Raw genomic sequence first — 13069 nt, 5'->3', positions numbered from 1 at the left:
AGTATATGAGGGGTGTGCAGTGTATTAGGACAGGTGTATGATGGGTGTGCAATGTATTAGGACAGGTGTCTGCTGCAGTGTATGAGGGGTGTGCGGTGTATTAGGGCAGGTGCCTGCTTCAGTGTATGAGGGTTATGCAGTGTATGTGGGGTGTGCGGGGTATTAGGACAGGTGCCTGCTGCAGTGTACGAGGGGTGTGCGGGGTATTAGGACAGGTGTCTGGTGCAGTGTATGAGGGGTGTGCAGTGTATTAGGACAGGTGTCTGGTGCAGTGTATGAGGGGTGTGCAGTGTATTAGGACAGGTGTCTGGTGCAGTGTATGAGGGGTGTGCAATGTATTAGGACAGGTGCCTGCTGCAGTGTACGAGGGGTGTGCGGGGTATTAGGACAGGTGTCTGGTGCAGTGTATGAGGGGTGTGCAGTGTATTAGGACAGGTGTCTGGTGCAGTGTATGAGGGGTGTGCAGTGTATTAGGACAGGTGTCTGGTGCAGTGTATGAGGGGTGTGCAATGTATTAGGACAGGTGCCTGCTGCAGTGTACGAGGGGTGTGCGGGGTATTAGGACAGGTTTCTGCTGCAGTGCTCTATACTGTGTTCAGTGCATTTTACTCCCTCATTATAGCCCAGGAGGAGGAGGCTGCAGCTGCCGGGCAGGGTTCTCTGCTCTCGGCTCCGCCCATCCTCCCGTCCCGGGCTCAACAGAGGAAGCAGGAAGAGAAGCCGGAGCTCCGGGAGACGAGATGGAGTTCAGTGCGGAGCTTATGAGGCAGCGGCTGGGGAAGGTGAGACGTGATGGAGGGTCATAGTACCGGAGGGGGAGAGCGTCACGTGACTGCTAACTAGTGCGGGACCGAAACCAGCGTCACGTGACTGCTACAGCTTCATAGAACTAGTACTCTACTGCTCCACATGTCATATAACTAGTACTATACTGATACATATGTCCTATAACTAGTACTATACTGATACATATGTCCTATAACTAGTACTATACTGATACATATGTCTTATAACTAGTACTATACTGCTTCATATGTCCTATAACTAGTACTATACTGATACATATGTCCTATAACTAGTACTATACTGATACATATGTCCTATAACTAGTACTATACTGATACATATGTCCTATAACTAGTACTATACTGATACATATGTCCTATAACTAGTACTATACTGATACATGTCCTATAACTAGTACTATACTGATACATGTCCTATAACTACTACTATACTGCTTCATATGTCCTATAACTAGTACTATACTGATACATATGTCCTATAACTAGTACTATAATGATACATATGTCCTATAACTAGTACTATACTGATACATGTCCTATAACTAGTACTATACTGATACATATGTCCTATAACTACTACTATACTGCTTCATATGTCCTATAACTAATACTATACTGCTTCATATGTCCTATAACTAGTACTATACTGATACATATGTCCTATAACTAGTACTATACTGATACATATGTCCTATAACTAATACTGTACTGATACATGTCATATAACTAGTACTATACTGATACATATGTCCTATAACTAGTACTATACTGATACATATGTCCTATAACTAGTACTATACTGCTTCATATGTCCTGTAACTAGTACTATACTGATACATATGTCCTATAACTAATACTATACTGATACATATGTCCTATAACTAATACTATACTGATACATATGTCCTATAACTAGTACTATACTGATACATATGTCCTATAACTAGTACTATACTGATACATATGTCCTATAACTAGTACTATACTGCTTCATATGTCCTGTAACTAGTACTATACTGATACATATGTCCTATAACTAATACTATACTGATACATATGTCTTATAACTAGTACTATACTGATACATATGTCCTATAACTAGTACTATACTGATACATGTCCTATAACTAGTACTATACTGATACATGTCCTATAACTACTACTATACTGCTTCATATGTCCTATAACTAGTACTATACTGATACATATGTCCTATAACTAGTACTATAATGATACATATGTCCTATAACTAGTACTATACTGATACATGTCCTATAACTAGTACTATACTGATACATATGTCCTATAACTACTACTATACTGCTTCATATGTCCTATAACTAATACTATACTGCTTCATATGTCCTATAACTAGTACTATACTGATACATATGTCCTATAACTAATACTGTACTGATACATGTCATATAACTAGTACTATACTGATACATATGTCCTATAACTAGTACTATACTGATACATATGTCCTATAACTAATACTGTACTGATACATGTCATATAACTAGTACTATACTGATACATATGTCCTATAACTAGTACTATACTGATACATATGTCCTATAACTAGTACTATACTGCTTCATATGTCCTGTAACTAGTACTATACTGATACATATGTCCTATAACTAATACTATACTGATACATATGTCCTATAACTAATACTATACTGATACATATGTCCTATAACTAGTACTATACTGATACATATGTCCTATAACTAGTACTATACTGATACATATGTCCTATAACTAGTACTATACTGCTTCATATGTCCTGTAACTAGTACTATACTGATACATATGTCCTATAACTAATACTATACTGATACATATGTCTTATAACTAGTACTATACTGATACATATGTCCTATAACTAGTACTATACTGATACATGTCCTATAACTAGTACTATACTGATACATGTCCTATAACTACTACTATACTGCTTCATATGTCCTATAACTAGTACTATACTGATACATATGTCCTATAACTAGTACTATACTGATACATATGTCCTATAACTAATACTGTACTGATACATATGTCCTATAACTAGTACTATACTGATACATATGTCCTATAACTAGTACTATACTGCTTCATATGTCCTATAACTAGTACTATACTGATACATATGTCCTATAACTAGTACTATACTGATACATATGTCCTATAACTACTACTATACTGCTTCATATGTCCTATAACTAATACTATACTGCTTCATATGTCCTATAACTAGTACTATACTGATACATATGTCCTATAACTAGTACTATACTGATACATATGTCCTATAACTAATACTGTACTGATACATATGTCCTATAACTACTACTATACTGCTTCATATGTCCTATAACTAATACTGTACTGATACATATGTCCTATAACTAGTACTATACTGATACATATGTCCTATAACTAGTACTATACTGCTTAATATGTCCTGTAACTAGTACTATACTGATACATATGTCCTATAACTAATACTATACTGATACATATGTCCTATAACTAGTACTATACTGATACATATGTCCTATAACTAGTACTATACTGATACATGTCCTATAACTACTACTATACTGCTTCATATGTCCTATAACTAGTACTATACTGATACATATGTCCTATAACTAGTACTATACTGATACATATGTCCTATAACTAATACTGTACTGATACATATGTCCTATAACTAGTACTATACTGATACATATGTCCTATAACTACTACTATACTGCTTCATATGTCCTATAACTAATACTATACTGCTTCATATGTCCTATAACTAGTACTATACTGATACATATGTCCTATAACTAGTACTATACTGATACATATGTCCTATAACTAATACTGTACTGATACATATGTCCTATAACTAGTACTATACTGATACATATGCCCTATAACTACTACTATACTGCTTCATATGTCCTATAACTAGTACTATACTGCTTCATATGTCCTATAACTAGTACTATACTGATACATATGTCCTATAACTAATACTGTACTGATACATGTCATATAACTAGTACTATACTGATACATGTGTCCTATAACTAGTACTATACTGCTTCATATGTCCTATAACTAGTACTATACTGATACATATGTCCTATAACTACTACTATACTGCTTCATATGTCCTATAACTAATACTGTACTGATACATATGTCCTATAACTACTACTATACTGCTTCATATGTCCTATAACTAATACTGTACTGATACATATGTCCTATAACTAGTACTATACTGCTTCATATGTCCTATAACTAGTACTATACTGATACATATGTCCTATAACTAGTACTATACTGATACATATGTCCTATAACTAGTACTATACTGCTTCATATGTCCTATAACTAGTACTATACTGATACATATGTCCTATAACTAATACTATACTGATACATATGTCCTATAACTAGTACTATACTGATACATATGTCCTATAACTAGTACTATACTGATACATGTCCTATAACTAGTACTATACTGATACATGTCCTATAACTACTATTATACTGCTTCATATGTCCTATAACTAGTACTATACTGATACATATGTCCTATAACTAGTACTATACTGATACATATGTCCTATAACTAATACTGTACTGATACATATGTCCTATAACTAGTACTATACTGATATATATGTCCTATAACTAGTACTATACTGATACATATGTCCTATAACTAGTACTATACTGATATTTACATCATATAACTAGTACTATACTGATACATATGTCCTATAACTAGTACTATACTGATATTTACATCATATAACTAGTTCTATACTGATCCTTATATCATATGACTAGGACTGTACATCATGTAACTAGTACTATACTATTGCTCCGTTTTTCTTCTTTCTGTAATCTCCGGTAATGTAAATCTCTATATCCTGTATATACAGACATGTATATGATAGAGATGTTATCTGATTCAGCTCTGCTTTATTCTCGCAGTATAAATTTCGAGACCTGACTATTGAAGAGTTAAAGGATGTCCACCGAGCCTTCCCCACCTTCCTCTATTCCATGGACACCTACAGTAAGTCCCATCCATGACATTATGTACTACAGTCTGAAGCTGCCCAGTAATCTGCTGTATAGCCTGGGCCGTATAAGGATGGTCTGTCTGCTGGACCGCTCATTGATATAAAGGTTTCTTCTTTCTTTTCTTTTCTTTTTTTTTTCCAGCGTTTAAAGACGGATCTCAGAAGGATTTATTGAATCTCTCAGGAACAGTTCCCATGAAGTTCCAGGGTAATAAGAACCTGATAGTATGTAGGCAAGAGAACTTGGGATACAGGATAATGGCAGACTGATACTTAGGGTACAGGATAATGACACGCTGACACTTGGGGTACAGGATAATGACACTCTGACACTTGGGGTACAGGATAATGACACGCTGACACTTGGGGTACAGGATAATGACACGCTGACACTTGTGGTACAGGACAATGACACACTGATACTTGTGGTACAGGATAATGAAACGCTGACACACACTTGGGGTACAGGACAACGACACACTGACACTTGGGGTACAGGACACTGACAAGCTGACACTTAGTATAGAGGACAATGACACACTTGACACTTGGGGGACAGGACAATGACACACAGATACTTGGGGTACAGGATAATGACACCCTGACACTTGGGGTACAGGATAATGACACACTGATACTTGGGGTACAGGACAATGACACACAGATACTTGGGGTACAGGATAATGACACGCTGACACTTGGGGTACAGGATAATGACACGCTGACACTTGGGGTACAGGATAATGACACGCTGACACTTGGGGTACAGGATAATGACACGCTGACACTTGGGGTACAGGACAATGACACGCTGATACTTGTGGTACAGGATAATGAAACGCTGACACACACTTGGGGTACAGGGCAATGACACACTGACACTTGGGGTACAGGACACTGACAAGCTGACACTTAGTATAGAGGACAATGACACACTTGACACTTGGGGTACAGGATAATGACACACTGATACTTGGGGGACAGGACAATGACACACAGATACTTGGGGTACAGGATAATGACACGCTGACACTTGGGGTACAGGATAATGACACGCTGACACTTGGGGTACAGGATAATGACACGCTGACACTTGGGGTACAGGACAATGACACGCTGATACTTGTGGTACAGGATAATGAAACGCTGACACACACTTGGGGTACAGGGCAATGACACACTGACACTTGGGGTACAGGACACTGACAAGCTGACACTTAGTATAGAGGACAATGACACACTTGACACTTGGGGGACAGGACAATGACACACAGATACTTGGGGGACAGGACAATGACAGGCTGACACTTGGAGTACAGGACAATGACAGGATGATACTTGGGGTACAGGACAATGACACACAGATACTTGGGGTACAGGATAATGACACGCTGACACTTGGGGTACAGGACAATGACACACTGATACTTGGGGTACAGGACAATGACAGGCTGACACTTGGGGTACAGGACAATGACACGCTGATACTTGGGGTACAGGACAATGACACGCTGACACTTCGGGTACAGGACAATGACACGCTGATACTTGGGGTACAGGACAATGACACGCTGACACTTCGGGTACAGGACAATGACACACTGACACTTGGGGTACAGGACAATGACAGGCTGACACTTGGGGTACAGGACAATGGTATGCTAACACTTGGGGTACCACTATACACATTTGTCTTCTAGGAAACTCCTATAACATCCCCGTCTGCCTCTGGCTTTTGGATTCTCACCCATTTGCCCCCCCACTCTGTTTTCTGAAGCCGACTCAGAACATGGGGATCCGGGTTGGAAAGCACGTAGATAGTCATGGCCGGATCTATCTGCCATACCTACAGAACTGGAGCCATGTAAGTCCCGGCACATATATAACATATTTATATACATGGAGATCTATCAGTAATGTCCCAAGCTGTGTGCTGTTAGCTGCCGGATTATTCCGTAGGTCTGATTCACATCTGCGTTCAGTATTGCTTGGAGACCCGCTGTACTGAATACCGAACGCAGATGTGAACGAGGCCTTACAATTACATGTATTATGATACTTCATTCCATTATAATAAACTAAAGAGATTTATGAAAACTGGTGCAAAAATGGAGCAGTTGCCCATGGCAATCAATCAGGTTACTGCTTTCATTTTCTAAAGGGCCTCTCGATTTTGAGAACTGGAGTCCGGTTGCTATGGGCGACTAGTTTCTTCACATTGCATCCTTATGAGCGCTCCGATGAGAGCGATAACTGTGTCATGTGACCGCGTGCTGAGTAATTCAGGTCACATGACCACGGTCAGACTGGTTCACTCCATAATAAAGTTACTATACCGGAATTTCCAGTTGTGACCGTGATAATGTGAAGCAAATATTGCAGAAAATAGACATGGACGTGAATTACAGCCGCAGTATAAAATCTTTATATCTTCTCTGGAGGTTTCTAGGCTCAGGTTAGGCCTCAATGGCAGCACAGAATGTGACGTTACTGCAGTAATGGGGAAAGAAGGTCCCGGCTGTCACAACCAAGTCACCGTGATATCTCTATTACTGTCAGTGACAGATGTCGTCATGGAGTTCTATTCTCAAGTGGTTGTAAAGTCTGTGAAGAAGTTGGGTGATGCTGTTGCCAATATGGCCACATTAGAGCTGCCACAGAGCTCTATCTATCTATCTATCTATCTATCTCTTATCTATCTATCTATCTATCTATCTCTTATCTATCTATCTATTTCTTATCTATCTATCTCCTATCTATCTATCTATCTATCTATCTATCTATCTATCTATCTATCTATCTCCTATCTATCTATCAATCATCTATCTATCTATCTATCTATCTATCTATCTATCTCTTATCTATCTATCTATTTCTTATCTATCTATCTCCTATCTATCTCTCTATCTATCTATCTCCTATCTATCAATCATCTATCTATCTATCTATCTATCTATCTATCTATCTCTTATCTATCTATCTATTTCTTATCTATCTATCTATCTATCTATCACATATCTATCTATCTATCTATCTATCTATCTATCTATCTATCTATCTCCTATCTATCTATCTATCTATCACATATCTATCTATCTATCTATCTATCTATCTATCTATCTATCTAGCTATCTATCATCTATCTCCTATCTATCTATCTATCTATCTATCTATCTATCTATCTCCTATCTATCTATCTATCTAGCTATCACATATCTATCTATCTATCTATCTATCTATCTATCTATCTATCTATCTATCATCTATCTCCTATCTATCTATCTATCTATCTATCTATCACATATCTATCTATCTATCTATCTATCTATCTATCTATCTATCTATCTATCTATCAATCATCTATCTCCTATCTATCTATCAATCATCTATCTATCTATCTATCTATCTATCTATCTATCTATCTCTTATCTATCTATCTATTTCTTATCTATCTATCTATCATCTATCATCTATCTATCTATCTATCTATCTATCTATCTATCTATCTATCTATCCCATATATGACTATCATTTATCTCCTATCTAGCTATATTCCTTCCAATTATAAGAAATTGTCTTTAAAGAAATGAACCTATGTATGGGGACAAGCAGTCATTACTGTACCATTGAGATATATGCACTGATATCCATCACTGCCATCTTGTGACGTTCAACCTCTTACAGCCCAAGTCTACAATCCTCGGTCTGATCAAGGAAATGGCAGCAACGTTTGAGGATGAGCTCCCGATGTATTCGCTCTCTGCTGCAGAGGCCGCCAGACAGAAGGAGCTCCTTTCTTTCATCTCTCGGGTCACTGATGGTAAGGACATATGGAGAAGTGGACGGGCTATAGAGACTGGCGCACAGTGCCCCCCTTATTATAACGCAATGTGATTACATCTCCAGGGGTAGGCAACGTAGATGTGAACGCAAAACCCCCCAGTAAAGTGACAGTGATTGGAGGAGGCGACCTGGCGTTGGCTTGTCTACTGGCTATATCTGCAAAGGTAAAAAAAATTCCTTGCATAATTTTCAGAATTTAACAAATTAGCAGAAATTCAATACAGTAAAATTCTAATAATCCAGCGCCTTCAGAACTATGCCAGATTATTGGGATTATGGGGACAGATTACCTATGCAAAGCAGATATTTGTGAACTAGACTGACTTTGCACCCAGATGTGCGACTGAATTTTTAATATAAATTTTTTGTGCAGAGGGCGGCGGACAAGCTTGTTCTTCTTGACATCAGTGACGGAGGATCGAAAGGGGGCGGAGCCACAGACCTGGAACTTTTCTCTATTCCCAATGTGGAAGTCAGTAAAGGTAGGTAAAGGACAAAGAAAGGTCTAAAGGATCAAACTGTGAATTCTGCCGCTCTTAACGTAATAAACCTCCTGCACTATCCTATATTTCAGATCTTACTTCCGTTGCCGGCTCGAAAGTTATAATCGTAACGGTGAATGCGTGGAGTAACGCCCAATCGTATCTGGAGGTCTTACAGAGCAATGTGGATCTACTGCGTGGATTTGTACCCGCCATGTCCTATCACTGCCCGGACAGTGTGCTGATCATCGCCTCCCAGCCTGGTATGAGAAGACCCTATATGCGTATTACTTTAAAGGGGTTTTCTAGGACTTATTAATTAATGACCTGTCCCTACGACAGGGGTTTGATACCCAGGACCTCCACAGATCAGCCGTTTCACAGGCCGTGTGATGTCATGTTCATTGGTCGCATGGCCTGTTTGAAGCTCACTTTTAATACCAAGCATGGCCACTATACAAATGTACAGCGCTGTGCTCTTCTACAGCTGATTGACGGGGTTCCAGGACCCCCACCAATCTTCAGTTGAGGACTGTTATTAATACATTACTTTTTTGGGAAATGAAACTGGGTGATGTTGGGTCTAGAAGACGTCTTGATGTCAAATCTTTATGGGAATTGCATCAGGAGGGTTAGTTATATGGTCGTGTCCTCCAGATGTAATTAAGATCTTTGACGTCATTTCCCCTTGGTTTGCAGTGGAGATAATGACTTATGTGGCTTGGAAACTTAGCGGACTTCCCTACAGACAAGTCATAGGGATCGGTGGTAACTTGGACTCTGCCAGATTTCAGCATATTGTTAAAACATTGGTCAGTTCGTCCGAGGAGTCACAGTCAGGTTGGATCATTGGGGAGCAAGGAGCAGATAAAGGTGAGGATGAAAAAATGTCAGTGTATACGTAACATTAAGTAACTGAGGGTTCCTGTTATATTCTCTATTTATCTATTTATTGTTGCTGTTTGCTTTAGTTTTATAAAGTAGAACATGGAATACAAAAACACTTTGTTAATTGACTTTACGTAGTCAGATCCCCCAATTTTTTTTGTGCAGTGGTTTGTTCTTCCAATTGACTGCTTCTTTGTGGAACAAACCACTGCAGAATGGGGGTTTTGACTACACTGTAAAAAATTAGTAAAAAATAGACATGTGAATTGAATATTGTGGATTTCTTTATGTTAGTGGCGGCCTGGAGTGATCCTGATTCTGCAAATAATCACAAATCTGCAAAATTATATCCCAAACTCTTCCAGGAACAGCTGACAAACAAGTGAGTGTTGGATAATGCATGAGGTCTCTATAAGACTATGTGTGTTTGTTACTGTAGTCATTAATATTTTATTAACCTTTTAGGGCTATGGAGGTCATGAAAGGTAAAGGTCAGAGGTCGTGGTCTATTGGTCTGTCTGTAGCTGACCTCACAGACACCATTGTACAAAATAAGAAGAAAATTCACTCTGTTTCTTCACTTGCTAAGGTAATGACAAATGACTATATTCTTGTTAGTGATTGTTTTGTTGCTTATACATAGTGTTACCAAGCTGTGAAATGGACTAGCCCTTGAAGCAACTTTTTCAGTATCAGCTCAGTCGGGGTCCATTGCCCAGACCTCGCACCGATCAGCTGTGAGCTTTGTATACAAAGTGTGTAGCTGGAAGTAGCTCTGCTCTTCTTAAAGTGAATGGGGGCAAAGCTGCTGCAAGCGACACTGCTATAGTGTAGAGAGCTGGAGCTGTATACAGTGTATGGAGTGCTGTATGCTGTAGTAGTGGTTTTGGGGAACTGCAGCTGTGCCCAGAAATAGGAGCAGAGCGGTATGTGGCTTCAAAGCAGCTGAACGGTGCAGGGTTTGGGTTGCTGACCCTGACCTATCTTATAGTGATGACCTACGCTGTGAATAGATATCATTACCCGTATTGCCTGGGTCTTGGACAATCCCTTTTACCCATCGGCCAGACACCCACCACTGAATCCCAGCATTTTGTCTTCTTTTCCTTAGGGAGTCTTCAACATTCAGAATGATGTGTTCCTAAGCGTGCCATGTGTGCTGGGAGACGGAGGGGTGCTAGGGAACCCTCAGATCCTACAACTTGAAGATCACGTATCCGGCACTCTCCATAAAAGTGCCACCTCTATATATGACCTGCAGCGACAGCTGAGCCTGTGAGATTCATCCGGAGCCGGACTCCATGCCGATGTGTGTGATCTCTGCTGTGCAGAGTCGCTTTCTGAAATTATTTTAGCACATGAACAAGGGACGGGGCTAATTTGCTACTATATATTCCATTACCACTGTGGTCTACGCATGGTCACATCCACTTTGTGCAGAAGATCTTATTGTATTATTGGACTCCATTGTGTTGGTTTGGTCAACTCTTAGTAACTCTGTGTGTCGCTGGTGCGTTGTGATATCTTCCTTACAAATCATGCAAGTGTGAATTACTACATAATGTCCAGACAGCCATGGTCAGAGATCTCCACACTAGATGGCTGGAGATGTCTCTATATAATACACTACATTATATAACTCCAGTACTGATAACCACAACTAAGGAACTGTATAAGCCTGAAACGTGTCAGCTTATGTTCAGATGATGCAGAATGTTTCTGGTGCAAAATCTAGCAAGAATCCGTGGCTAAGTCTCCATGTATTACTTATAGATAGGCCACAATATCAGTTCATTGCACTACAATGGATAAGAGCTGCTGCGGTCCTGCCCTGAAATCGGGGTCTTTGCAGAATTTCATTCACATGTATTGTTCACATTCAATCACAGCAAGCAGAGATCTTGATAAGGTGAAGATATAAAAACTATGTATATACAGTCATTTATGGAAGATTGGAGCGGGCCTGGGATCAAGGCTGCATACGGAAACCAGGAATCTAGACCTGTCTTCTGACTAATGGTACACTTCTAAGTGTGTGTGTGTAAATATATATATATATATATATATATATGCACACATACACAGACTGGCTGCAGTATATTTTTCATGTATTTTTGGTACATTTTACCCTACAAATGTAAACTGTTTTCTTGTATACTGATAACACTGATTGTCTATATCCATTTTTTTAATCTTTGGACCTATGAGGGGTTAATCATACATGAGGCGGGAAATATTTCATTCAGTGAATGGTATACAATCCATGTTGGGGCTATACAGGTCGCGTGCTGTGCTTATGTCAAATCAGTAAATGTATTCCCCCTCTGATCCCCTGAAATTAAAATGAGTGAGGATATGTCCGATTGTATGTAAATTCTATGTACGTAACATTTCAGGTGACAATGCTGTATAGGCTGTTGTATGCTTAGGGCTCGTTCACACAGAGTTTTTTGGCAGCGGATTTTGAAGCAGAATCCGCTGCTAAAAACGTCTCCCATTGACTTCAACTTGCCACTTGCTTCTTTTTCCCGCTAGCATTCCGTTATGGTTAGCCACACAGTATGTTCACACGCGGAATCCATTTTCCACCATGTGAACATACCCTAACTGTACATGAGGAGTATTAATTCTGACTTATTTTATGACTTGTTTTCACCTCTGAGGGCTCAATATCTAAGGGTAAGTTCACATGGGGTTTTTTGGTCAGGGTTTTGAGGCCGTATCCGCCTCAAGACCCTGACCAAAAAGACAGCTCCCAATGGGAGCCACTCAGGTCTTTTTTCCAGGAGCCGTTTTCCCTTGCGATTCGGCCTGAAGAAACTCCCTCCTCTGGACTAAGCCCATTCATTGGGCCTAATCCGGAGCAGAGTGTGTGGCTGGATGCCATTGCTGTCGACTGGCTTTCAGTCGCGGCTACCCGGTTTTTGGATCGGAACCTGAG

General features: G+C 39.5%; 1 protein-coding gene across 1 annotated transcript; it reads left to right on the top strand.

The window, feature by feature from the left end:
• The first annotated feature begins 698 nt into the window (after nt 1–698).
• UEVLD (UEV and lactate/malate dehyrogenase domains) lies at nt 699–12450 on the top strand. Its single transcript, XM_075281201.1, has 12 exons — nt 699–782; nt 4824–4908; nt 5058–5123; nt 6616–6779; nt 8600–8735; nt 8822–8922; nt 9132–9240; nt 9333–9503; nt 9940–10113; nt 10423–10510; nt 10594–10717; nt 11240–12450. The coding sequence occupies exons 1-12, from the start codon at nt 741–743 to the stop codon at nt 11405–11407; spliced, it is 1428 nt and encodes a 475-aa protein (XP_075137302.1). The 5' UTR covers nt 699–740; the 3' UTR covers nt 11408–12450.
• Nucleotides 12451–13069: the final 619 nt, after the last annotated feature.

Source organism: Leptodactylus fuscus, chromosome 7 (assembly GCF_031893055.1).
Source record: "Leptodactylus fuscus isolate aLepFus1 chromosome 7, aLepFus1.hap2, whole genome shotgun sequence".
NCBI lineage: Eukaryota > Metazoa > Chordata > Amphibia > Anura > Leptodactylidae > Leptodactylus > Leptodactylus fuscus.
Note: the sequence above shows the minus strand (reverse complement) of the source record. Positions and strands in the feature narration are given on the sequence as shown.

Bases quoted from the DNA above. Each gene is read 5' to 3' on its own strand.
- UEVLD (XM_075281201.1), top strand. From the start codon at position 741: ATGGAGTTCAGTGCGGAGCTTATGAGGCAGCGGCTGGGGAAG. The intron at 4,909-5,057 runs GTAAGTCCCATC...TTTTTTTTCCAG, and splicing joins CTATTCCATGGACACCTACA to CGTTTAAAGACGGATCTCAG. The intron at 9,504-9,939 runs GTATGAGAAGAC...CTTGGTTTGCAG, and splicing joins GATCATCGCCTCCCAGCCTG to TGGAGATAATGACTTATGTG.